This window comes from Spathaspora passalidarum (assembly GCF_000223485.1).
Source record: "Spathaspora passalidarum NRRL Y-27907 unplaced genomic scaffold SPAPAscaffold_4, whole genome shotgun sequence".
In the NCBI taxonomy this organism is placed as follows: domain Eukaryota; kingdom Fungi; phylum Ascomycota; class Pichiomycetes; order Serinales; family Debaryomycetaceae; genus Spathaspora; species Spathaspora passalidarum.
Window position 1 is genome coordinate 1,316,043 of NW_006767428.1, and position 25,750 is coordinate 1,341,792.

The 25,750-nt window shown below is 35.7% G+C and overlaps 12 protein-coding genes across 12 annotated transcripts; 6 read left to right on the plus strand and 6 right to left on the minus strand. All coding sequences in view use genetic code 12, as the record gives it.

Annotated features, from left to right (window-relative positions):
• Nucleotides 1-188: 188 nt before the first annotated feature.
• On the minus strand, nucleotides 189-2,696 carry AKR1 (palmitoyltransferase; the record flags this gene model as incomplete). The annotated part of the gene is made up of 1 exon (XM_007375692.1): nucleotides 189-2,696. One exon carries the CDS (start codon nucleotides 2,347-2,349, stop codon nucleotides 724-726), a length of 1,626 nt encoding a protein of 541 aa, XP_007375754.1.
• A 1,050-nt stretch (nucleotides 2,697-3,746) lies between these two features.
• SPAPADRAFT_138508 (DUF4112 domain-containing protein) lies at nucleotides 3,747-4,634 on the minus strand (the record flags this gene model as incomplete). Its single annotated transcript, XM_007375693.1, has 1 exon — nucleotides 3,747-4,634. One exon carries the CDS (start codon nucleotides 4,632-4,634, stop codon nucleotides 3,747-3,749), a length of 888 nt encoding a protein of 295 aa, XP_007375755.1.
• Nucleotides 4,635-5,868: 1,234 nt separating this feature from the next.
• SPAPADRAFT_61546 (uncharacterized protein) lies at nucleotides 5,869-7,068 on the plus strand (the record flags this gene model as incomplete). The annotated part of the gene is made up of 1 exon (XM_007375694.1): nucleotides 5,869-7,068. The coding sequence occupies one exon, from the start codon at nucleotides 6,103-6,105 to the stop codon at nucleotides 6,721-6,723; it is 621 nt and encodes a 206-aa protein (XP_007375756.1).
• Nucleotides 7,069-8,663: 1,595 nt separating this feature from the next.
• Nucleotides 8,664-10,727, plus strand: SPAPADRAFT_61548 (uncharacterized protein; the record flags this gene model as incomplete). Its single annotated transcript, XM_007375695.1, has 1 exon — nucleotides 8,664-10,727. One exon carries the CDS (start codon nucleotides 9,663-9,665, stop codon nucleotides 10,392-10,394), a length of 732 nt encoding a protein of 243 aa, XP_007375757.1.
• Nucleotides 10,728-10,868: 141 nt separating this feature from the next.
• Nucleotides 10,869-11,576, plus strand: SPAPADRAFT_61550 (peptidylprolyl isomerase family protein; the record flags this gene model as incomplete). Its single annotated transcript, XM_007375696.1, has 2 exons — nucleotides 10,869-10,988; nucleotides 11,048-11,576. The coding sequence occupies 2 exons, from the start codon at nucleotides 10,907-10,909 to the stop codon at nucleotides 11,398-11,400; spliced, it is 435 nt and encodes a 144-aa protein (XP_007375758.1).
• Nucleotides 11,577-11,634: 58 nt separating this feature from the next.
• Nucleotides 11,635-14,090, minus strand: SPAPADRAFT_71889 (uncharacterized protein; the record flags this gene model as incomplete). The annotated part of the gene is made up of 3 exons (XM_007375697.1): nucleotides 11,635-12,697; nucleotides 12,782-13,837; nucleotides 14,012-14,090. The coding sequence occupies 3 exons, from the start codon at nucleotides 14,088-14,090 to the stop codon at nucleotides 12,666-12,668; spliced, it is 1,167 nt and encodes a 388-aa protein (XP_007375759.1).
• On the plus strand, nucleotides 11,668-12,695 carry SPAPADRAFT_61552 (nicotinamide-nucleotide adenylyltransferase; the record flags this gene model as incomplete). Its single annotated transcript, XM_007375698.1, has 1 exon — nucleotides 11,668-12,695. The coding sequence occupies one exon, from the start codon at nucleotides 11,846-11,848 to the stop codon at nucleotides 12,653-12,655; it is 810 nt and encodes a 269-aa protein (XP_007375760.1).
• A 1,201-nt stretch (nucleotides 14,091-15,291) lies between the features above and the next one.
• SPAPADRAFT_61553 (H(+)-transporting V0 sector ATPase subunit c'') lies at nucleotides 15,292-15,985 on the plus strand (the record flags this gene model as incomplete). Its single annotated transcript, XM_007375699.1, has 1 exon — nucleotides 15,292-15,985. One exon carries the CDS (start codon nucleotides 15,336-15,338, stop codon nucleotides 15,927-15,929), a length of 594 nt encoding a protein of 197 aa, XP_007375761.1.
• Nucleotides 15,986-16,100: 115 nt separating this feature from the next.
• Nucleotides 16,101-18,992, minus strand: RPN1 (proteasome regulatory particle base subunit; the record flags this gene model as incomplete). The annotated part of the gene is made up of 1 exon (XM_007375700.1): nucleotides 16,101-18,992. One exon carries the CDS (start codon nucleotides 18,990-18,992, stop codon nucleotides 16,101-16,103), a length of 2,892 nt encoding a protein of 963 aa, XP_007375762.1.
• Nucleotides 18,993-19,774: 782 nt separating this feature from the next.
• ECM25 (Ecm25p) lies at nucleotides 19,775-24,702 on the plus strand (the record flags this gene model as incomplete). Its single annotated transcript, XM_007375701.1, has 1 exon — nucleotides 19,775-24,702. One exon carries the CDS (start codon nucleotides 19,913-19,915, stop codon nucleotides 21,458-21,460), a length of 1,548 nt encoding a protein of 515 aa, XP_007375763.1.
• SPAPADRAFT_61555 (uncharacterized protein) lies at nucleotides 19,790-22,813 on the minus strand (the record flags this gene model as incomplete). Its single annotated transcript, XM_007375702.1, has 1 exon — nucleotides 19,790-22,813. One exon carries the CDS (start codon nucleotides 22,367-22,369, stop codon nucleotides 21,512-21,514), a length of 858 nt encoding a protein of 285 aa, XP_007375764.1.
• SPAPADRAFT_61556 (spermine synthase) lies at nucleotides 23,702-24,653 on the minus strand (the record flags this gene model as incomplete). The annotated part of the gene is made up of 2 exons (XM_007375703.1): nucleotides 23,702-23,806; nucleotides 23,832-24,653. The coding sequence occupies 2 exons, from the start codon at nucleotides 24,651-24,653 to the stop codon at nucleotides 23,702-23,704; spliced, it is 927 nt and encodes a 308-aa protein (XP_007375765.1).
• Nucleotides 24,703-25,750: the final 1,048 nt, after the last annotated feature.

Genomic DNA, 25,750 nt, shown 5'->3' on the forward strand with positions numbered 1-25,750 from the left:
GACATTCAAATTGTTTGAAATAGCTTGGGTCCAACATTAACTATATTGCTATTTTTGGAGTATTGGCAACAGTTTGATATTGCCCTATAAATTTTGTCGCAACCAGAAAAACAAGTTACCCGCACAACGGTCGTCTATAAATGCTCATCGAGACTGGAAAATTTCTTTAACATTTTTCTTCCCTTTCTTTTTCTTTTCTCTGTCGACGTACTTCATAGGATCATTTCTATAGGTCACGTCCCTCTTTGACTCTTCAAAAGAGCCACTGAATCCAACTTGGTTGATGAGTGAGATACCCTTATACCCTCAAAGTGAGAATTTAGTTTAGCTTGACTGTGATTCTTTGCAATCTGGTCATCTACTTGTTTGCCTTTTGTTAGTGTTTGTATTGTCTGCAAAGATTATTATGAATACGTTAAAAGGAGCGATGATCTTTACCCTTTTCACTATGCCTTTTCGGAGGACTGTGGATTGGGTGGGTATGAGTGGCTGTCTGACAAGTTACTTTATTCTAGTGTTTAGAATTTAGTGACTATAGTTAACCTTATGTTGTGGGTCGACCCAAGAAGTTGTCTTCAGAGAAAGGATAACTTGTATATTGTGTATTTTTTTTTAACTTAATAAAGGGTTTTTTTTTCACATTAAATTATTTACTGTAGTTATGTGTATCTCTTGTGTCTACGATCAATATGTTGCAACTTTTAATGTAATATGCATTATAGACTAAACTACTTGAGTGGCAGACTTTGCTGGGTATTCGTACAACTTGTAATAATCAACCACTTCACCATTCAAGTTGTTCTCTCCCTTTATAGGCAAATAAAACACATTTCTCCAATTTGGTTCACCAATAATCCAAAAGTCCAACCAATTCTGTTTGAATCCATAATCAGTAGGGATATCAACGGTTCTAAGGGTTTCATTTGCAGTTGAAGAACCGGATTTGGCAAAAAAAGACGTGGTGCTTAGTTTCAAAGTAAGTACAAACTGATCGATCCCCAACAATTGCATGCAAGTATTGTACCCAGTCTCACGACCATTTGGAGGTTGTTGCTGAACAGCTGGAGCGGTGTCGATTCCAAAATCGCGAGGAACGGTCGAATGGTTGAATCTGCTTGATTGGATTTTGTTATTAAGATTGCTGAATTCCCAGGTGGTTACCCCTTTCAATATTTGGAATGTTTGCACCAAACACAAAAACACAATCCAAATATACTGCAACCAACACCACATGATCAAATTGTAATGGAAATGATGGTTCTTGTATCCATAACATAAATCATCGCCCACTAATGCACAGACAATACTTGAATCTTCATCATCGGACTCATATGCATCTTTCAATTGATCAAAGTATTCAATAGACAACCAAGTAAAGAAAACTATGGCCAAGTTCAAGGCATACACAAATGTCATAAACAATTTGTGGTTCCTCACCCCAATATCATTATACACCCATGGACAATAGTGGTCAAACCTGGCAATCAATTTGTTGTTATGACGGGAATATTTGGAACGTAATGGTTTTCTGACAAATGTATTTACACAGAAATGATCAGTATCGAATTTCCCTTCGGCCATTAAATCCCTGACCTGCGATAAAATAACAGAATTGTCGGCTGGAGTGGGAACAAACCCGGGATTTATAAACATAGATTTAAAGAATGCCCATGAAAATAAACCAATACAACCACCAAGGAATATATTCAAGAAAAAGTGATTGAGGAATGTGATGGGCAACATTGCATAAGTCCACACCATAACGGCCCAAAATGCAGTTGCTGAGAATATCCCAGCGAAAATTGGTGATTTCTGAATTGCTTTATCATCAATCAAATAAGTTGGTACAACGAGCTTGTTCAATGTGAACACTGCAACTGCTATAATTCCGAATCCTAAAAATAACTTAGGAATCCCAAACCCAGCGGAAACAGAACATATATTGAGGACAATTGGGAGGATAACATAAGGGGTAAAGAATGTAATTAGTTTCCCTACTTTTGGATTTATGAATCGTTTTCTGGGTGCCCAGTTATTCTTTGGATCTCTATCACATTCTGTCAACACTTTTGTCCATGTCAGAACACAATTCATATCCTTGGCAATTTCAAACGTATCTTTACCTTGGTCATTCTTGAAGTGAATATCCGAACCTGCCTTGAGCAAGGTTTTAAGAACAACCTTATAGCCTTTCATGAAGGCCCAATGGATTGGAATAAACAATGTGTTATCCACTTTCGACACATCAGCTCCAAATTTCAATAATGCATTAACAGTAAATGTATCCCCTTGGTATGCGGCCCAATGCAAAGCAGTACGGTTAAACCCATCAGGCTCATCCACATACATCTTTTTCGTCGAGTTTGCATCACAACAACTTAATAACAAATAAATCACCAAGGTAATATTGGAACTATGCACGGCCAAATGTAAACAATTGTATGATTGCGAGTCTCGTATAGTAGGATCAGCATCAGAATAAGTCAATAAACAATCAACAATGTAAACTAGACCATTCCTGCATGCCCAATGCAAAGGGCTAGCTACTAGTTCACCTCCCAATTTGTTAGGATCTGCGCCATTTTGAAGCAAGAACTTCACAAGGGTCAATCGGTTGTTAATACATGCCCAGTGTAACCCAGTTATACCATCACTGAAAGTGTCATTAGGTTGGATTTGCTTGGATTTGATTAATTCTTCAACACCAGGTAGGTTTCCTTCTTGACAACTGCTCATGAATTGAGCTAATGCGGGATTGAGTTCCATTTCAGAAGGTTGTTGCACTACTGGAGAAGTAGAATCTGTTTCGGAATCATGCTTATCGACGTCAAGTTCAGAAGTTGCTGTTTCTAATATCGCATCTGTAGATTTAAGTGATGCTATGTCCAGATATAACTCTTCGTGTTCATGATGTTTAACTTCCTTTACTTTATCGTGATCTTCTTCTAGATTAATGGTGGCCAACTCTATATCTATTCCTTTGCTATCAGATACTCTTTCAAATATCTCTTTGGGTGCAGATGCTGAAGTTTCTGATTTATCATTCTCGGGTAATATCTGATCAGTAATTTCTTCTTCAACCACTGGCTCGATTTTGTTCTGCTTGCCATCTTGGTTTGCCAATGTATGAAAAGTGGAGTCATCACTTTCAATTGGAGAATTTCCGTTAGAATCATGGGTAATTTTACCATCAGAATCGTCGCTTCCGAAATCTGCCAGGTTGATTGATTCAATCTGTTCAACCACTTGAGCAGTTGGCTCGGCGTTGGTTGCAATCTCCTCTTTACCGACAAACAATTTTTGTTCTGATTCTATATTGATGGAAATGTCATCTGCAACGTCATGTGATGGCGTCATTTTACTATCCCATGCACTTGTTGTATCTTCAACTGTTTGGTTAGTAGATAGTGAAGAAAGGAAAAAATACTGTCAAAATTTCTCAACCACCAAATTGGTTAATTCCGTGCGGTAATCGCACGAACAGGGCTATGCTTGATTTTGCGTATTAAATGACGCCAATCCTTTATAAATATGTAGGTATAACACCCAAATTGGAGTACAAGTGATTTAAAGAAGGATCATTTGAATGATTAGGTAGATATATTCTACATGTTACTATATATTTCCATAATGCAAGTATTTTACGACCAAAGTCTCTAGAATGGTGGTGGTTGACCCACCACCCTTTTTTGGGAATCGGAGGTTTCTTTTGTTTTTGTTTTTGGATTCTGTTCAATTCAATGGAATCAAACATCATTTAGAACCTTTGAGGGTTGTTCTCCTCTCTTTCTGAGGCTGTCGGGCTCTGGCTCATCTAAAGCGACCAGGGAGGTAACAGTTATTGAAGGAACGGTGGCCACGGAAGTGTCAATTGCCGTTGAAGGAGCTGTTACTGAAGACGCAATAGTTGATGTCTCTGTTTCCCTGGAAGGAGTGCCTTTGTGAAGTAGATCCAATACATGTTCTGATGTTTGTTCATCAATTGCGATAGAGCTTTTTGGATGCTGTTCTGATTCTATGGTGTTGATTGCGTTTTCGTTTTCTAGGTTCTCTAAAATCCGAAGTTCCTGCCATTCCCGCTCGTCTTCACTTTCATCTTCTATTGTCATGTTCTGGTTCCTTTGGCCCACCTTTATCAAATGCTTTTCCAAAAGAAGACAATTCCGAGAATTAGCCTTATATCCGATTTCAAATACCAATCCGACAAAGGGAATTGATCCAATGAAAAAATCAATAGCGAAATTAACAACAAACAAAAGTTGCATTTGCCAAGGAAACCCACCATCCAACTTCCAGGTGGATAATAGTAACGATAACGACCAGTATGCAGTGATGAAGGGACCTAACATGGGTATAAACCTGGCAAGACTATTCCAACCAAATGATATCCGCCAAATAGAAAACCAATAATCGTATCGATAAGCCTGTTGTCTGAATGACTGCAATATTCTCAGGTCATTCTCTGAGATTCCCTCCGGAATCCTTCGTTTAATCCTTCTGTATTTTCTCACATTGCCATATGTATCGGTAACAACCGGGATGTGTTCGAAATACGGATCTTCCATTCCGAGCTTGGTCCATTCAAAGTTTTTGGACACCCGAGGGATAACATAGTATAAAATTCTAGAAATCATGGGACTTTTGATACACAATACAAAAGATAAAAATATTGTTCTTAATTCAAAAAGATTGGATTGCAAGGAAAATCTCGCCCAGAAATAGTTGGGAAACAATAAATCACATCTGATAATATAACCTAGCAAATTTTAGTCTGGTAGCAACTTTTAAAATTACAAGGTTACGGCATACTGCATAGAAAAACTAGCAATCGGATAACCTGGTGATATTTTGCAACTTGGTTGTGGCGACCAGTGCGAGTCAGATGTAATTTTTCGGTTGGGTTTAACTACGTTCTATTTTTTTGGCTCTTTCTTTTTCGGTCAAGAAAAAAAACAATGGCAGATCTGCATGTGAAATCGTTCATTTCCCGCAAGTGGTAATTGCATTGTTTAATTTAGTGTTGTGGAAGTTAAACAAATGCAAAGAAATATTTGAAAACACTTGCAAAATAGAAATTTAAAAAGAAATAGTTATTGTATGTCATCCCCCCAAGATAACTGTCACTTGATGTTCACAGGATCTGCTATATAATCTACCAGTTGTTTACATTCCGTTCGTTCCAATTATAATTTTTTAATCCAGTTTGCAATAACACATACATACACACAAACAATGGCGGTCCGTTCTTTTGTCAAGGCAACCATTAGAAAGGTTCCCTTTTCGCAATACATACCCGTGGTTAAAAGAGCACATGATGAAGGAGAAGTGATTACACAGATTAATACTACAACGCTGTCTCAGGTTGAGATTTATGACAATTCAGAGCATTTTGATTGCCAATGCGGATCACAAGATGGAATTATACATACAAGACCAGTCAGTAATATACAGGGAAGTGGCATAGTATTGGAGCAATATTACCCGGAAGAAGGAGTATATTACAACCGAACTGCATACCTGATGAAGGATATCGGTGATGAATGCACCCAGGAATTCCAGTCCGAGAGTTGTACCTTGGTTGACTCGTCCTGCCCGGGATCTTCTATGGCTAGTTCCTCCAGCACCTTCTGTTCATATACAGAAACTGCAACAGAGAGACAATATGTTGAAGATCAGAACACTAAATTTGATGAGTTAATAAACAACAACATAGATGTCGTTTTGAATGGTGATAAACCTACTCCAAATCGGGAGATAATTAGCATGATTTACAATAACAAAGGTGCCATATTATCAGCTTTGAGTGAACAAATGACTTCTCGTTTACCTCGTGTGCCTCTGCTTTTCAGGAGGAACCTGATGCCAACTCACGATAATAGGGATCAAAAGTTGGAAGAAGCATTCTTGGCCGAAAGCTCTCTGGAGAATATTGATAGTGGCTACGAAGAAGAAGACGATGATGACGAAGAGCTTGACCAGCTATTATTTGATTTGAATGATGATATAAAGATAGACATTTTCCTTGATTCCCTTGAATATCAAACCAAGCTTAATTTGTATAACCTGCTCAGGCGAGATCTACAACTCCAAGATGGCAACGATATGTTTTCTAAAAAGAATAAATCGGTCATTGACAAGGTTCAACTATTTCTTATTATATCAATAAAGTTGTTTATGACGGGATTGAAATTAATAGTTCCATTGACCAAATATGTCTATCATAAATTTCAACATAATCAATTCTACTTGCTCAATAGCAAGAATGCTGATAAATTAATCGATTACATCCTTAAATTAATGAACTATTTGGACACCAAATTGAATAATAATGAAGATATCATTGATAAAATTTCTCAACATGACTATATTAAATCCGAGGAACAAATGGAACAAATATACAAAGACTTTACCAATTATGCAGGAGAGTTATTTGATCCAAGTAAGGTCATGGACAAATATATCAGCAAAGACGATTCAATAAAGAAGGGTATGGTTGAATTCTTCATCAACAGAATGAGCCGAGAAGATAAATCTTCCTATGAAAAGAATCCAAAATATAATATGTACTACAGCGGAAGATCAAAAAATCCTACACCGAGATCTACTACACCTAAACCAAATACATCCAGAAATAGTCATCTATTTGATAGGCGAGGTAACAGCACCAGTGGAAGTGAAACTTCTTCAGTTTCAGGATACAAAAGTTGTGCCTCGTACGCTTAAATCACTTCAATCCTTATCTTTCCGAAGACAGTGCTGGATTGTTGCATTTTGCTTTTCGTTTATAGATAACTGAAAAGATTGCAAATGTGTGAAGCGTAAAGTGGTTTTTAAGGGATAATTCCCCAAAAAAAAATTTTTATATTTTACCTTTCGTTAAACTTTAAAAACTGAAAGGGGTTTTAATTTTGACTTTTGCATTAAGCATTTGATGCTTGTATTCACGTTTTCGAATTGACTTTTGCTCTTATTTACGTTACTTGTTTAACCTTTCGTAGCTATAGTTATTTAGCTTTTTTAATATTATTTAGTTCAATAGTAAACTGTAATTTGTAGAATATATGCATGTGCCTTTTTTTTGAAAAAACACGTTTTATCAGTTAACGTTTAAGGGGTCTTTGTCTTATCGAAAGTATATTGTTGTTATCCCAACGGCTTAAAATATTTTTTGTACTTTTTATTTTTTTTAGTGTGCGATATCTCGTAAATGTCTAAATTTGGTAAGTATACTTTGACGGTTGACACTTGCTACACAACAAAAGAACAATCTGCGCTATTTAATATGTTTGAAAGGAGAGAGAGAATCTTGTGTAATAGATGCAAATGTAAAACCGTGTCTGTTGTGTCATTTTGGACGGCACGCTAAATTCGGGTTTCAGGAAGATATTTCTTGCAACATTTAAATTTAGGTGAACTGGTCTAAAAATCTTACCAAAATGTGATAAAAATGAACTTAAGAATTTACTAATTTTAGAAAATATAATGAGATCAAGCGTATACATAAGCATATGAAACCTCTTCTTCAGCAAAGGTTTTTATTGCAATTGAAGCTGTACTAGTTTCATTTTCTCTCCTCGGCATATCAATTATTTTCTTCACTGATAAACAAACAAACAAATTATACAATGATTTTGTAACTCGGACTGAATCCACACCATATTCCCGCTATGGCGCTCAAATTGCAACATGAAGCGAAACCATGCTCCTCCTCCTCCTCCCTTATCGCTATGTAGTTAGTTTTCGAAAATACAAAGATGATTTTTACGACAAGACTGAAAATAACCAAGAAAACGCAAAAAATCGATAGTTGTAGTTGCAAAATGAGATAACAAGATTTATCAATAACTTGAGAACCAACTGATTCCATATCATGATGTATATAGTGCACAAATGATGAGAAACTCTGATTATCTCGAGTAATTGTATATTCAAGATTATATGTTTTTGATTGAATTGTTCCTTTCAACACAAAACAAGTATTTGAGCTACCTACCTCTTCCCCCCCAACTAAGACGTGAAAAATCAAACAAGAGATCCGTAACACAAAACTAATGAATAACATAAATTGTTATCTGAATTTGACTTGGCAACCATATACGAAGAGTTTTGCTGCAATTATAAATTTCGAATGTCGCATTTTCGGTGACTCAGTCACGTCACTATCCAAGATTAAATGATGTATGGATTATTTTCCAAATTGAGAAATTATTCTTGTCGCTGTAGTATAAATCTGAGTTACAACATTCGAGGATTTCTACCTTGATCTATCTACTACTTTCCCCTCTAACAGTTTCATGTTGAAAATCCTCTCACTGCTGCAGTGGATTGATTTCAGGCACATGCATAGAACTGGACGCAAAGACAGTAAAAATCGGAGCCGACCAATCAAATGGCTTTGTGGCCATGGAAAATTATAGAATTTTTCCCATTTAGGAAGCGCAGCAGAAAAAATAGGAGGAACAATAGAATTTATTTTTTTATTTTTTCCTTATTCTATTGTTTGATCTGACGGAAAAATGGCGAAAAATATTGATGTGCGTGTACTTGCACAAGAAAATCGATTGTATTCAATTTTTTGTGCGTTGTCCAGTCACTTTAAAATTCAGTTATAAAAAAAAATCAAATTCTCAAATTTTTTTTTGTTTTTAAAATTTTTGCTTTTTAACCACATCACGCAACCAACAATCAATTTTTTGTCTTTTTTTTTTCCTTTCTTTCTTTCTTTTCGACATCCATACATTTTTCTTAGAAAGGAAAAATTAAAATTCTTAAGGAAGAGAGCAAAGTTTATATAAGTGAAAACCACCCCAAAGAATTTTCCTTATACATACTTCAGTACCTTCTACATTCCTACTACTACCTACACCAGCAAGCTTACTACACATTAGCAGGTGTTTCCTAAGACTAATACTATAGTTTACGGTTAGGACAGTTCGTTGGTTTTTTTTGCCCCCCAAAAAGAGAGAAAAGTTGTGATTTTTTTCCACATTTTCGTGAACAAAAACCAATTTTCCTGCATATAGTTGAATTCTGACACCTTGATTGGTTGATTTCAGAAACACCACCAGATTTTTTTTCGCACAAGCACTCAAATTCAAACGTTTGAATTTCACCCTTGTGCCGAGCTACTTGATTCTCACTTTTTTTTTGGTTCCTTCATACACAACCAAAAAGCACGTGATTCATTTTAATTATTTTTTTTTGGATTCATATAGATTATAATTAAAGTCGTACAACCGAAAATGGCTTTATGTTCACAAGCATTCAATGGTCCTACTAAGCGTAGTTGCCAAAGCAAGGTCCATACATCATCCAAAAAGAGGATGTGCTTATCCAGATTCCCTTCCATCACATCCTCAGTTGATTTTGTTGGTATAAGTTCTTCATATAGTCATAGTCCCAAGAAGTCGGTTTGTATTTACTCATCATCATCTGAGGAAGATGAAGATTCTGCTGATGAACAATCTTGTTATAATGCTGATCAAGTTAGAGCTAAGAGAAGAGCTTCGTCTCGGATTTCTTTTTCTTTGAATAAAGATATCTCCAAGGCTGTTTCTCAATACAGTGATGATGAAGAAGAAGATGAATGTGATAAAGACGAGCCAAAGAAAAGTTATCAACATTGTCGTCGTATTTCTGCTGATTCTATGAAGGTTACCAAGATGATGGTTTCCGACGATGAGGATGATGAAGAAGCTGACAATTTAGATTGCAAGTTATTGAGTGGGAACACTCCAATTTCTAGTAGTATTTCATTGAATATTCATGGCGGTGATCGCAATGTTGTTGTCGATGAAGATGTTGATGGAAAATGTAACATTCCAACATCTGATAAAACATCTAGATCTCGCTGTTTTGAATATTTAGTTGGTGCAATAGATGAAGCGTGGGCAAGATACTGTGATGCTACCACTCACGTTGAAGATGAAGTCTATGGATATGATACTCCTAGATCAGTTGCTACTGATGAAGAAGATAATTTCTTTGATAATACTACTGATATGACTGAGTATGAAGATTCAGATTTTGAAAACAATCACGAAAAACCACAATCACAACAACAACCACTTGCACAACAACAGCAAGTACCACCAACTTTGTTACAACAACAACAACCATCATTCAGGAGGCGGATGTCTTCTGCAAGTTCCATGTCATCTAAAGACGACCCATCATCATGCCAATTACAAGAATTGAAGAATAGATTGACCAAAGCCAAGTATTATTTACAGGATTTGGTTGATTCCGATGATTATGATGAAGTTGCATCATTTTGGAAACGTTGGGATATGATTAAATATGCCACTATAGAATTGGTTGAAGATGATGACGATGATGAGATTATCGAATCCACAATCGATGAATTAGAAGCTGGCCGATTATTTGTAAATTAGAAAAAAGGAAGAAGATGAAGGAAGAAGAATCATCTTCAGGGGAAGTTTCAGCTTACCCTTTGTACAGTTTAGAAGAGGAATATGTTTTTTTTATACTATTGATGTTTTGATTTTGCTTTTATTAGGTTTATTGTTATGTTTAAATGGGTTTATTTTTAAATGCAAGGGGTTTATACCTTTTGTTGGGTTATCAATGAAACTTTTTTAGTTTTGTTTTTGTTATTGTAAAATATATTATGATGGTTCTTTGATTAAATCATTTTTCTTTTTTTTAAGGTTTATACAAATAGTTTTAGTCAGTCTTGTATAATAGATGAATTCTTATGAAGAAAAGAGTTTTGTAGACTAAAAAGTGTAGGAACAAAGTTCAGAGTTGCATTGTTCTAGAAGGGCTTGTACGAGGAACGAACACGTAAAGGCTCGACGATAAAAAAAAAACGCACACACTCAAACAAAAAAAAGGGGGGATCAGCAACCATTAATTTTCAACATATTTTAAGAAATAATCGAAAATGAAAGCTTCTATCTTGTCTACCGTCTTGTTATCTGCATTAGGTGTCGTGTCAGCTGCATCTCCAGATGAATTGAAAATCAGTATGTACAGAGTGTAATTTTAAGGAGTGAAACAGTATCTTAATACTAACTTGCAACAGAGGTTATCACTCCAGTTGAATGTCATCGTAAAACTAGAGCTGGTGACTATATAAGTGTTCACTATGAAGGTAAACTTGAAGATGGAACTGTATTCGATTCTTCATACAATCGTGGTGTTGCTTTACCATTCAATCTTGGTCAAGGACAAGTGATTAAGTGTTGGGATGAAGGTTTATTAGATATGTGTAAAGGGGAAGTTAGAGAATTATGGTGTCATCCAAATGTTGCTTATGGTGAAAGAGGAATTGGACCAATTCCACCAAACTCTGCTTTGATTTTCAAGGCTGAATTATTTGACATTGCAGGTGTTGATGTTAGTGAAGAAACTCAACCTGAAAAGGATGAATTGTAAAATGGTTGTCTAGAGATATTACCTATAAAACACACAGACCATTAATCTAGCTATTTTTATATAGTAAACTATCTATGCCACTGTTGTAAGAGAACAGACCGTGTAATCAACTTGAATTGATATTTCAGAACCCCTCCTTACGTAAGGTATCATGGTATATATTTCGCCAAGTATCGCCAGCTGCAAACTTTGTGGGTTGGTTTTTTTTTTTTTTTTTTTTCTTAATCATTTTTTGCTTTTCCGGAATTTTACAAACTTGCCATTTTAGGGGATAGTATTAGGGTCAGTCAAATTAAGTTTTTCCACAGTGAATTGCTACTTCTTATTAAGATTTGATATCAATTGATTCAATTCAAATTCAATTGCAAACTGGTCACTCAAACTTACATCTCCACACACTTGCAAAGCTTACACAAACTCCACAACTAACCCTTACCCCACGAAAATGAAACTGAAATTTATTAAACCACTTCAAGAATTTATAGCATCCAAATCTGATTTTAGTGTACTTTACCATACATCCCCGGAATTCATCACGCCAGCTACTCAAAGAATATGTGTTTTGGATTCCTCATTTAACCCACCACATTTGGGTCATTATGCCTTGGTTGAAGAATCTCTCAAGAACACCTTTGGTTCCGTCGGCCAGAGCAATGATAACAAGATTGTCTTGCTATTATTGTCAATCAAGAATGCTGATAAAGCTGCTCCTAAACCTGAATCGTTAGAACATAGGTTACAAATGATGTATTTGATGGCCAATGATATATCCAAAAAGTGGAACATTTCCGTGTCTATAGGTGTTACCAAACATGCCAAATTTGTTGATAAATCGGTATCTTGTTTAAACTTTATTAAACCTTCCAGCACATTGAAATTGACTTTCTTGGTTGGATTTGATACCTTAGTACGAATTCTTAACCCCAAATATTACTTACCGGATAAATTATCAACTTCCTTAGAACAATTTATGAAATCTACCGATTTATTTTGTCTTACACGTGTTGATAAAGACATCACCAATGATGAACAAAACAATTATCTTGAAGAGATCCGAGGTGGTAGACATGAAGATATTCCTTCCCATTGGGGCGAAAATATATTCTTAGTTAAGAACTTCGGCGATGATATCGCCAATATTAGTTCTTCAGAAATCAGATTACAAATTTCGCAAGGCAATGATGATTGGAAATCTAAAGTTGTACCGGAAATTCGTGACTTTATTGTAAACAATGACTTATATAAAAGTACTTAAAGAAATAAAACTATAGGATGAATCGATAAATTAAAGCAACAGCTAAAATTATTAACCAAGTTGAAATTTTCAACTTGAAACCAGCAGATGCTTCTTTATGACTGGCAGAAGCACCAGAAGCCGAACTATTTGAATGTAGTCCTTGGCTATGTCCTTCCTTTCTTGTTCTAGATGTGAACTTTTCATTTTTATAATTCGTACACTCAATCTTACCGCCTCTAACAACCAACAAGATATCACTCGTTGACCATTTAGTACAATCAAATTGTTGCGACGTAGATTTAACAATGGCACTACCCTTGACCAATTTCAATTGTCTAAATACAATCTCCTTTATAGGACCTACCAACTCAAGAGCACCACCAATAATTTTTAATTTTGGGAAGAAATTAATCTTGTCAACTTTGGTATTGTTAACCAACATTAATCCACCACCAATCTCGTTAAGTGAGGGAAATTCAAGATGATTGACTTGTTCATTTTGCAAAAGGCTCAATGTTCCACCAATAGTTTCCAATTGGGGGAATCTCAATTGTTGGAAATAGTTATTACTTAAGCTCAATGAGTTATCCACAGTTTCCAATTGATCTAAGTTTAATCGTTCCACATTGTTAATACTTAAGTTACTAACTTGTCTCAATTTTGGTAATGATACTTTAACATCAATTGCATTGGCTGCAATATGCAACTTTCCATAGATATGCTCAACATTACATTCAATGGTATCCAAGAATCTGTTGTTATTTATATCCAAAATATCCAACTTATCAGCAATAAACCCCGAAAACCCAGTCAATGAAGTGTCTGATACTCTAATGCTCTCAATTCCTTGAATTTCATGATTTAAATGGACATTGCTTAATATTGGTAAAATACTCCAATCTAAAACGTTGATGTACTTGATCAGCGGGAAAGAAATGAGTGATAATGAAGTCAATTCAGTCAAGATAAACCTTGAACTGATATATTCTAAAGTTGGTGCTTCAATTCGAACTAATTCTGGAGATTTCAATATTGTCAAATTACCAAGAACTTTTTCAAGCTTAGAAAATGTAATAATAGGGTAATTATAATCAGAAATGACAATGTTACCAACAAGGATATTACAGTCGATAATGTTTTCAAGGTCTTCTGGAGATTGAATGTTGAATTCATTTTGATGACAAGAACTAGGAATTTCTGCTTCGATTTCATCAAGTAGTGACTGTAAATCACGAGGTGGGTTATCAAGTTGTGGTATGGATTCACTCGGAGAAGTTGTGTTAACAGGAACCAATTCTTGTTGCAGGATTATATATTCTTGTAATTCAAAGTTAGTAAAGTAATCTTCTACAATAAATGGTTAATCAAACTTACGAGTAGATTCGTCTCGATTTTTACCCTGTACGAGAAAAGGGATATAGGCTAATGCCATTACAAGGGACCAAATGTGCATTTTGTATGACTTTATTTGCCAGGATGTAAAAGGTGAAATAGTTTGTGGTTGGCTGACATGGAAAATAAGCGCCATTATATAAATCTCATATTTTTGACGGTGAATGTTTTTTTTTTTTGCACCCATAACAAAATGGCACAGGAAGCATACCCTTAATATCAACAGACAAATAAAACAGGAAGGAAATCAGCATACTTTAATAACAAATGTATATCATTACATTCAGTCTATTGAAGTAAAATGTTCTATGTCAATCTACATATGTTCTTAAAATCAACTAGTGAATTCAGTCATTGTATACCGAATAAAAGAAATCCTAGGTATAACATATTGAAAAGAGAGAATTACTAGATTAATCATCCAAAAGATCATCCGATGAATCTTCTCGTTCCATATCCAACCACACATGACTATACTCGAATTTATATCAATATCATTTCTAAATGTCCTTTTGATAAAGTAGCAGTTCTCATTCAATAGAATTTGATCGAAATGAAGGATACTTTTGACCTTCTAACATACTTCTAATTTGAATTGTTTTGAGAAGTTAGCTCTTGCATAGTTATAACTCCGTCTTTGGGGTTGTAAATTCTATAAAATTCCTGAATTTCATGTAGTTTTCATTTAATTATCCAGTCGTTATCACTCATGTATAATTTTCTTATTGATTATTGTTGAGTTCTCAAAATATCCTGAACCAGGAAGTTGTTCAAGGAGCCATTAATCTCCATAATCTTCAAATACAATAAATTTATGGGCTTGGATTTCAATTGATTGAATAATTTAGAAAATCTGATACTCTGGGATATTAAGGAGAGATGGCGGAGGTTTGGAGATTTAGTAAGAAGTTCCTCTATTCCATCATCTAAGGAATCATAATACTCTACATACCTCTATAAAAGAAAATGGAATATTAATATATTTTTCATATTAAAAATATATTTAATTCATTGAGATCACCCATATACATTGTTTTTGAGAATAAAACCTTTGATTTCTCAATGAGAAGTAGACTGGATCTAATCGAGCAGAGTTTCTATAGACTCCTGGAGTCTCAGATATTGTTTATGGGGGGATTAGACTATTCCACAGTTTAACCCAAAAAAAAATATGTAAAACTCCCAACCTGTAAAAATAAATTTACAGTTTTTCCTCAGAAATCTTCTTGCTCACATTTTTTTTGAAATACTCAAGTTCCATCATAAACGTTGTCTGTAGACATTCATCAATCAATTGCACTCCACCATGTCATACACAACGACTTCACTCATTATAACATCATTATTAACTGTGGGTGGATATATGTTATTCACTGGGTCCGGGGAATCCTTCAATGTTGGAGAATTCTTAGAGACCACATCACCATATATGTGGGCGTGTTTAGGAATTGGTTGTTGTATCGGGCTCTCCGTCGTTGGTGCTGCCTGGGGGATTTTCATTACCGGCTCTTCTATCTTGGGTGCTGGTGTCAAGGCCCCTCGTATAACTACCAAGAATTTAATCTCGATTATTTTCTGTGAAGTTGTGGCTATTTATGGATTGATTATGGCCATTGTCTTTTCTGCCAAGTTGACCAGTGTGGGTTCATTGACCTTGTATACCAAAGAAAATTTGTACACTGGGTACTCTTTGTTTTGGGCCGGTTTAACTGTTGGTGTATCTAATTTAATTTGTGGTGTTGCCGTGGGGATAACTGGATCTACTGCTGCTATCAGTGATGCTGCTGATTCTTCCCTTTTCGTCAAGATTTTAGTGGTGGAAATCTTTGGATCAGTCTTGGGTTTGTTTGGATTGATTGTCGGATTATTAATGACTGGTAAGGCCCAAGAATTTAAGTAAATCTGATATACTTTCGCATATATACATAGTAACATTACAATAAACGATAAAGTTTCAAATTTTTCTTCTTTCAACAAGTAAATTGGCAACACAAAGTAAACTCAGAAGTAAGATTTGCTACAAATATCAAGATCTATTATTAGTAAATTCAAAAATTCTTAAGTATACACTCTAATTATCAACTTCCATATATTCAGGATTCTTCTTCAAGATAACAATACCATCCAAGGAATGACTCAAACTTATCCATTCATCAGTATTTTCCAACTCAGCACGCTCACCATAATTCAATAATACGGGAGTAGATTGAGTGACCCAACCAGTAATGGTCTTTGGTTTACCTGCTTGACCAACAACATCAACCGCTTGACCAACTCTTACATTGACTTTAAGTGGGTTCAAGTTTTCATCGACTGTGATTAACATTCTTGGTTTTATGGCCGGAGTCAAGTAGTATAACAATTGATGTGTAGTTTCTGTACTTGAATCATTCAAAATGAATTCTCGTGGATCTAATAATGCCATGGCGATCGTCAACAACGAGGCTAAGGAAACCTTGGAAATTATGGTACGTTCCGAGTTAAATGGGGTCAATGTTAGGGTACCTTTACCTAAATGTAAAATACCTTGGGCAATTCTAACCATGAACAAAGACTCTGGAGACTTAATATAATATGAAGCCAACTGTCTTAATAATTGGGCCAATCTAGCGTTATTGGTACCGGCACCAACCAAACCCATAGAGTAAATGGCATTTTGAGCAACTTCTAAATCAGCATCATGAGAGTATCTTGACAAGGTTTCAAATACCTTCATTTGTGGGTTGGATACAGAAACCAATCCCATTGCCAACGGAACTGCCCGTTTAATCAACGAATTACCATAATGCATTAAATGACCGAAATGTCTCAAGGACATATCTTGTCCAATGTCTTCACCCATGGCAATGCAAGCTAACCCTAAAACAGCAATACCTTGATAGAGTTCCTCTTGTTCTTCAGCATCTTCATCTTCTTCAGCAGTGACATCTTCATCTTTAACTTCTGCCTTGGCTTCAGTTTCTGGTTTGACTTCAGAAGCATCTTCCATCTCAACATCACCGGTAGTGTCTGCGTGTTCTTTCTTGGCTTCTTCTTCTTCCTTTTGTTGGTCTTCTTCAGATTGTTCCAACTTCTTTTCTTCTTCAGCCTGTTCTTTAGGTTTGGCAGTACACATTTGTAATAATGCTTGGATTTGTAAAACGTTTCCTGTACCGGCATAAGCACAAATATTAACCAATACTTTCAAAGTCTTGCTAATTGGATGTTCAATGGCATCAATGGTTTCCAAGACATCTTCAACCTGTTCAGTCTTACCCATGTATAATAAACCCAATCCAAGGGCCATAAATTTGATGAATTTATTGGTCAATTGGGTAAAATCGCGTTCCAATAAGGTTTGCAAAATAGTAGATGTAATATCTCCATGGCAAGTACCAACAAAGACATGACCTAAAGCTAACGCAGCAAGACAGGAAATTTCTAAAGAGATTTCCAAGTCCGATACTAATGGTAATAACAAGTTCAAAACTTCTTCATTAGCAGACCCAGCAAAAGCAATACCTAACCCGTTGATAGCCGAAGTCTGGTAAAGTTTATTTGGATCAGTTACATATTCTTGTAATAATGCAAATGCAGCTTCAACTTCATCATGGACATTGGAAGAAACAATACCGGTACCTAATAAAGCACCAGCTTTAATTTCAGGATCATCGGAATAAGTATACTTGTCCAAAACTTGTAAACCTTCATTGATATCCCATTGGTGAATTGAACCTAAAGAAGCAGTTGTGGAAGACATTCCTGACCCTTTGGTTCTATAAATCCAAGATTTGTTATCATCTGAAGTTTGGATTAATTTATCATTACCAAAACCCAAGTTAAGGAAAGAATTTACAAATGCAGCTGCTAAATTTTGTTTAGCAGAATCAATTGACCCGGAAGTACCCAAGCCAAACTTGGTATTTTCCAAATGTGACTTGTAAATATCTTCAGGAACCTTAGGTTCTAATAAATTTAATTCTTTAATTAAATATTTGAAATACTCTGCCAACTTAACGTTGGAAATTGTTTCTTGAACTTCAGGATTTTCACCAGGGTATTTAAAACTGTTGTTTTGTTGAGACAAGATAAAACCCAATTGTTTGTGGATTAATTCATCATTGGTTGAATTGAACACTTGCTTGATTAATTCTTCGTCATCCAATTTGATAGCCAAGGTTAAGGCTTGAGTTAATTGACCATGGGCCAAATAAATGGCAAAGGCGGTGTTTAAAAAGGATACATCATCAGGTGGAGCCAATAATGGAACACAGCTGACCATATAAAGACAAACACGGGCAAATGTGTTATCATCGACGAATTGAGGTAATTTGTCAATACTTTCAATTTCCAATAACAAGTCAACAGCATCAGCTTCGGCATTGTGTTTTAAAAAGAATGGAACAATCTGTAAAGATAATTTAACTAACTTTTCAACTTCATCATCGGCACTACCTAAATATTCTTGATAAGCTTCACCAATTTCCAATGCTAAATGGCGCATATATTCATGACCCCAGTCTGGCAAGGATTCCTTTTGGGACAACAATCTATACTTTAAAGATTCACGCTTACCATCGTCAGAATAAGTCATGGCTAACACAGATAAGATATCGGCCAATTTAACGACAATTTCTTCAGTGGCCAGGTAGGTTTCACTACTCCATTGAGTATATAAATCAGTCAATGAAGGGTAGTGTGGTCTTAAAAACTTCAAAGGTTTAGGAACAGCAGTCATTGAAGTGGTGGATTCCTTGATAAAGGTCTTTAAGGCATCCAAGTACTTACCGTACAATTCAACTTGTTGGTTTGGTTCATTTAATCTTTCAACTAACAACTCCAATTCGTCCTTCAATTTTTGATCTTCTTCAGATAATTCTTCTTCTGGCAATACTGGTTTCTTGGTGGTGGTGGTAGTTGCTGCTTCTTCAACTGCAGCAGGTTGCTGTTGAGTTGAAGAAGTATCTTGTTGAGCGGGCGCCATGATTGTTCAAAGTTCTATAAGGTGGATATGAAATTGACACAATAATTAGCTTTTGGTGGTGAAGTTGGTTGTAAACTGGAGTGGCTATTTGTTGCCTCTTTTTTTCTGGTTGTGTTTTTGCTGTTGAAAATTTTGGATGGCAAATCTGAGGAGTGCATATAACAACAGCAGTTACTGGTGCTACCAGATACATGTTATATAAGCAAGCAGTGCTATGACGGGAGCAATGCGAAGTGCATGTAAAGAAATGCAATGTAGTCATTGGAGCAGTAGAGAAAAACGTAGATCTATTTGTCAATACCGCTATGGGTTTCGGCTTGTAGATTTAGTATTTTGGCAGTTCATTGAGACGTTCAAGGCACGTTTGTTTGTTTGTTTGTTTGTTTGTTTTAGTTTCTACAGTAGTATTTGCAGCCTGATAAAAACCTGGATATCACCAGGTTGGAAATCTTCAGAGAATGATTAACCTAACTGGCCCATATAATCTGGTACATCGCTTCTAGATGTAGCAGTGAAATCACATCAAGATATTCTTCAGTATATAGGAACATTTTGTAACATTACGGAACGATATATCAAATACGGTTGCAAACAAGGGCAACCAATGACCCGAAAGCAACTCCCAGAGAATCATTCTATATTAAGAAGCCGGGATTAATCAAAGTAAATTTAGAAATCGGCTTCTACCGAAAACAGACTCACAACGCGCGCGCTATTTTTTTGTTTATATGAAAAAAATAAAAAAAAACAAACAGCAAAAAAACTAAAGAAAATATTTAAACCCCCTTTAAGGTTGTCCCACACATTATTAAGTGAAGGCGTCTGTTATACTTCCAGCACAACCGTATCTATTCGTAATACTATCCAACTTAGAAATTTATCATTATTTATTTACCCGTTTACAACATATACTCACAGACATGGACAGAATCTTCTATAAAACACTCGTACGAGATCCTATAACTAATTACCCAATCTATATATTCGATACGTCATACCTACCCTCACCCGACATTATAAACTACGATGAATTCATCCTAACACTAATGAATCATGTTCCAACCCAGCCATATATCTTGATTATGTTTAACTGCGGTTTAAACAAGATCAGTTGGGTATGGGGTATCAAATTCCTAAAGTCGTTTGTTGACAGTGACAACCACAACCTTAATAATGTCATCAAGATCTTTGCTGTTCATGACAGTTGGTTTATCAAATCCATAACTGAAATCGTTTATAATTTCAACTCAACCAAAAAAAACTTGGAGCAATTTAACAAATTGCTTAACATGTTTGATATCAGCACAAAGTCCAATGATAATACTCAGGTTATTCACTGCGACAACTTGAACAAACTTAGTCATTATTTGGATATCACAAGATTAAAAATATCATTGAATGTTTATAAACACGACTTACAATTAGAACCAAGTGGGGTTGAATTAGCTATGAGATATACTCCCGTGATTAACCCGTTGGTAAGACTTGACAGGCATACCCATGAGACTTTCCACCATCATTTATATCAAATCTTCAATATCATTGATGAAAATGGTGACAAGGTAGAGCTAATTTTCCACAAACCAGGTAACAAACAAGCAACTGAGATATTTTTTAAATGTATAATGAGAAATCAGTTGATTTGGATTAACGACTTTGACTTGTATTGTATATCGGGAACCTTCAAGAAATTACTCCTGGAGTTGCCATATCCTTTATTACAAGTTGCTTCAATCACACTACCAATTCAAGATAATACATCATACACGAAACAAACACTAGCTAATATAATACAACAATTGAAATCCAACGAAGAAACCAGAAATTATGATCAATTACTCCTTCAATTGTTCAACACCTGTTATAAGCTAATTCAAACAGAGATCACAAAGCATACCCCGGTGACTTTATCAAATTGTCTTGCCCATTGTTTAAGTCACGAATTGATATCTACAAACCAGAACAACGTGCAAATTGTCAAGAGATTTATAAAGAATGTATTGGAGGATTGGTCAAGCATTAGAAATGATTATCACATACACACCATTACAGAAACAATCTCAGGAAGCACACAGACCAAAGCACCAATACCCACTGCAATCCCCAGCACTACTCAATTACCGCCACCCAGCCAGTACTTGCCAGACACTTCGTATGACCAAAACTACGATTTAACAATTGATGATACTTCGTCAACTAACTCGTCAACCGATACAATATTCAAAGATTCTCCTTCCTACAAACTGGCGATTTCATCTCAAGAAACCCTAAAGGTTGAATTACAATTCCCACCCCAAAAGTATAAATTTTCAAATATACCCAAATTGAAAAAAGAGTCTTCAGTTGAACAAGATATAATACCACAAACGCCCGTAAAGAAACCAGTAATACGCGGACGTAAAGTTAGTGAATTAGCTAGATTATTCGAAGAAAGAAGTGAAGGATTGGAAATACTCAAAGGAATGTAAATAAAACAAATAATATACAAAATTAAACAATAAACTGATAAAAAACATCTCTTATTCCCCAACTAACCGGCTATCGATATTATCAATAGACAATTCATCATCATTGTTATAATGCTGTTGTCCGTTGGATCCACCGGCAGCAGCTCGAGCAGCATTGGCCACAGCAGCAATGGCAACTGCAGAAGATGAACTTCCACTATTATTATTCCCTTCTCCATCATATTGGTATTGTTGATATTGTGATTCAACTGCAGCCGAGGCTTCATTAAATTGTCTTTGGAACTCATCCGAGTGCTGTTGTGAATGTTGATGTTGTTGTGCGTGCTGTTGCTGTTGTTGCAATTGGTGAAGTTGTTGTTGTGAAGGGTGATGTACTTGATGATGGATTTGGTGGTGGGGTATATCATACAATACTTCCGACCCTTCATCTTGATGCAAGAATGCATTGGCATTAGCAGCAGCGGCGGCAACAGCAGCCACGGCAGCGGCATCATCACCCTGAGGTTGACCTTGTTGCAGTGATAATTGTTGGGTACGCCTTCTATAGTTCGACAATCTAGCCGATGAGATTTGTCCAAATCTGGCAGTTTGCTTCTTGAGTTTACGTTTGTATCCTCTGATTTCATTATAGATATCTTCTCGTTTGATTAATACATCAGGATATTGTTCCTTGATCTTAGCTTCAATATGCAGCGGTTTAGTTCCAACTTTATACAAATCCAAAATCAACAAGTTTAATTCATCGCTGCGTTTACGCAACATAGGATGATTACTCAATGGATCCAATTGTGGATGGTTATGTTCATTACAAGTGGTTCTTAATGTCCACACTCCAGTAGACTTCTTGAACAGCGCAGTCATAGAAAATGGGCATTTCAATTTCTTGGTCTTGGTGTTTGGATCCAACATGTATCCATCACCGACATCAATATGATGTGATTCATCCACAGGCTCTTCTTCTTCTTGATCCTTTTTGGATTTCTTTTGACGATACCTTCCTCCTAATTCACAAGTATAATAAATAGCCTTCTTGTTAGAATGGGCAATCACGACGCCAAATCCGTTATCTCTTGCAAACTCTTGAATGAAATCATTCAAATCATCACGATTGTGAAATATTTGTTCTGGATATGGCCTTGTGATTAAATTACCGTTTGCAGTGATGGTGTTTTCAATCACAGGGTATATTTTCAGTTTGGAGTCTATGATTGGTTCAGGAATTTGAATATTGTATTCAGAAAGTTCATCTGTAGTCGAGGCATTGCTTAAATCACCCAAGTGGTGAGCTTGCAGCTGATGTATACCTGCTGCGGCGGCCGCAGCTGCTGCAGCTGCCAATTGTTGATGATGGTGCTGCTGTTGTTGTTGTTGTTGGTGGTGGTGGTGATGGTGCTGTTGTTGTTCCTGTTGCTGTTGCATTTGTTGGTACTTTTTCAATTGGTCCTCTTCATTCTCCGGTTGTGGAGTGTGCTGTTGTGATTGACGCGCCTTCTTGCTTTTACTGGTGGTTGCATGGGCTGCAATTTGTTCCAATTTGATTCTTGTCATATCATTGGCATCATCATTTGATTCGTTTGTGGTTGTGGCTTTTCCCACAGCTGCTAACAATTGTTCATCAATGTTAGTGCTGTAGTCATCTTCAGTTGCGTCACCAGTAGACATTTTAAATGAGTGTAGAAGTTTGATCTTTTTAAAAAAGAATTAACGATTGAAATTGTTATATTCTTCTGTGTATCTAGATTGTTGTGGGTTTATCACTGTTTGCCGTTGGTTGTTGTGGTTATCAGTGGGTTCACAATTTTTTTTGGTTGCAACTTATTTACTAAAAATTTGGTAACTCAGACACACCCTTTGATTGTTTTTGGTTGATGGGTTTGGTTGTACCAGCGAAAGGTGTAAATACAGTCAAGGTCGTGTTCTTTGGTAGTAGTGCAAATGAGGATAAAAATTTTCCTCCTTCTTTTTCTCCTTGTCATCGTCAACACAAAAAAAAAGAATAAAAATAAATAAAAAAAAGAATATGGCATTTCCACGAGGCGGTCGTGCATTGTGTTCAAAATGACAACAAGGAGAACAATTCATTTTGAGCGTGTACAATAATGTGTGTCTTGAATTTGCAACCAAAGTGGATAAGCCAATGTATACATATTCTGCTAGCTGTGTCTATAAATAGAATCGGGATAGTATTCCCAAAGTGTTATTTTATTACCGTATTCTATATGTTTACTAATCTAATGCATGCTAAACCTTTTTTTGCTTACCCACGTAAATAATTACTTGCCCAAGTTGGCAACACAAAGGAACTGTGGTGGATTTGTTGATTATAATACTTGAACATTTTACTTTCTTTTTCCAAGTCAAACCTTCTTACAGGGTTGGTTAAATCACCTTCACTGTTTGAAGCTATAATCAATCCTAATTGTCCTGAAGTATAACTGGGCATATAACATTGACAATATTGCACATTGTTAAACACTTGTTTTGCCTTGTAGATTAAATCCTTGAGGTATGCTAAATTTAACCATATATTTTCCAGGGATTGCATAATCACAATACCATTTATACTCAATGCATTTAATAATAATTTAAAATAGTTAATCTGGAAAAATTCTTCCGCTGGTCCTTCAGGATCAGACGAGTCGGTGATTATAACATCAAACTTCTTGGTTGTTTCCTTTAAATATTTAAACCCATCATCAATAATCAAGTTGACCTTGGGGTGACGGATTTGGTATGCCATGGATGGTAAGAACTTGCACAGTAATTGAATTACCATATCGTCAATTTCTACCATAGTGATTTCTTCCACGGTATCATCTTCAACGTGTTTTATCAACTCTCGAATAACACCACAGTCTCCACCACCAATAACCAATACCTTCTTAGGGTTTGGATGGGCCATTATTGGCACATGAGTTATCAACTCTTGATATGCAAATTCGTCCTTCTCGGTACATTGAATAATTCCATTAAGAACAAGCACATTGCCAAAGGTTTTTGATTCAAATATAAGAATATCTTGGTAGATTGTCTTTGTATGGTACAAGATCTTATTTATCTCTAATGCAAATGCTTGACCAGGGAATGATTCTGCTGACTTTTCATAAAACCAGTACGTCCCATTTTGGTTGGAAATACATGGATGAGTAAGTGTTGCAAGGTTCACCTCGGGAATATTCTCTATGTGAGTCATGATCTATATGTTAATATGGTGTGATGCGCCGAGAAAGAGATGGTTCGCTATAGAAAATTTTTTTAATTTTTTAATTCTTTTTTTTTTCAAGTTTATCCACACAAAGCTAGAAGAAAAACCGGTTGTCAGTACACACTATGTTGAAATTTAAATAGAGTTAGGGTTTGTGCTAAATAATTAATCTCGGAGAAATAAGATGCAACATGCTGTGATATGGGTGTTGATGTCATATATTAAGATCTATGTGTTCACATGTTCTATTATTACATCATATATGGGGTTAGATCGAGATCTTCTTTATCGAAAAAAAAATCTATCTACTCGCGTGCATGAAATTTACTATGGTAAACTTTAGCCGCAGTGAATTACCGAAGTAATGTTCCCCTCAATTATAACATTAACGAGCTTTCCAGTATTAGGAATTCTGGTCGATATTTCTATCAATCTATGAGTAGTTCAAGATAATCTAACCAAGCAATTATCACAAGACTGCCAAGAGACATACTTTAAAGTTTATGAGCGTGACTAAAATTACCCTGGTCTAAGTTAATTACAGCACTAGGTAAAATCTCAAATTATTTTTCTCCCTTAATAAAACCATCAGAAATAAAAAATGGAAATAAATGGCGAGTGAACAAATTTAATGCATACTAAAGAGACACAAAAGTGACAAACAACTGTTTTGTATGCAGAGAATTAAGGCATCTTGCAGACGCACCCACCTTCAGTATACCCCTCATTGACTTTGACAACTCGTGTCAGGGCATTATGACTCCAGTGATGACATCTAACTGTAGTCAGGGGATCATGCTTTTTTTAGTAATCTAAACATATGCCGATTTTGAATGACCGAGTCACGGCGGTTTAGAAAGATGGTTTGTGTAATACGTTTATCTGCACAATTGAGTATCTTCAATTTTAAGGCGATACACACTTGGAGAAGTTTCTTTTTTTTTATTTACTTGTTGAGTTATTTTTTTTTTATTTTTATTTTTATCCGGATTGTTTTAATTTTGTATGGAGTGGTACTATAATTACCGCGGCATTCTCTAATGTACCCGCTAAATCTTAAGTTTTTTTTTTTTTATTTCTGACTT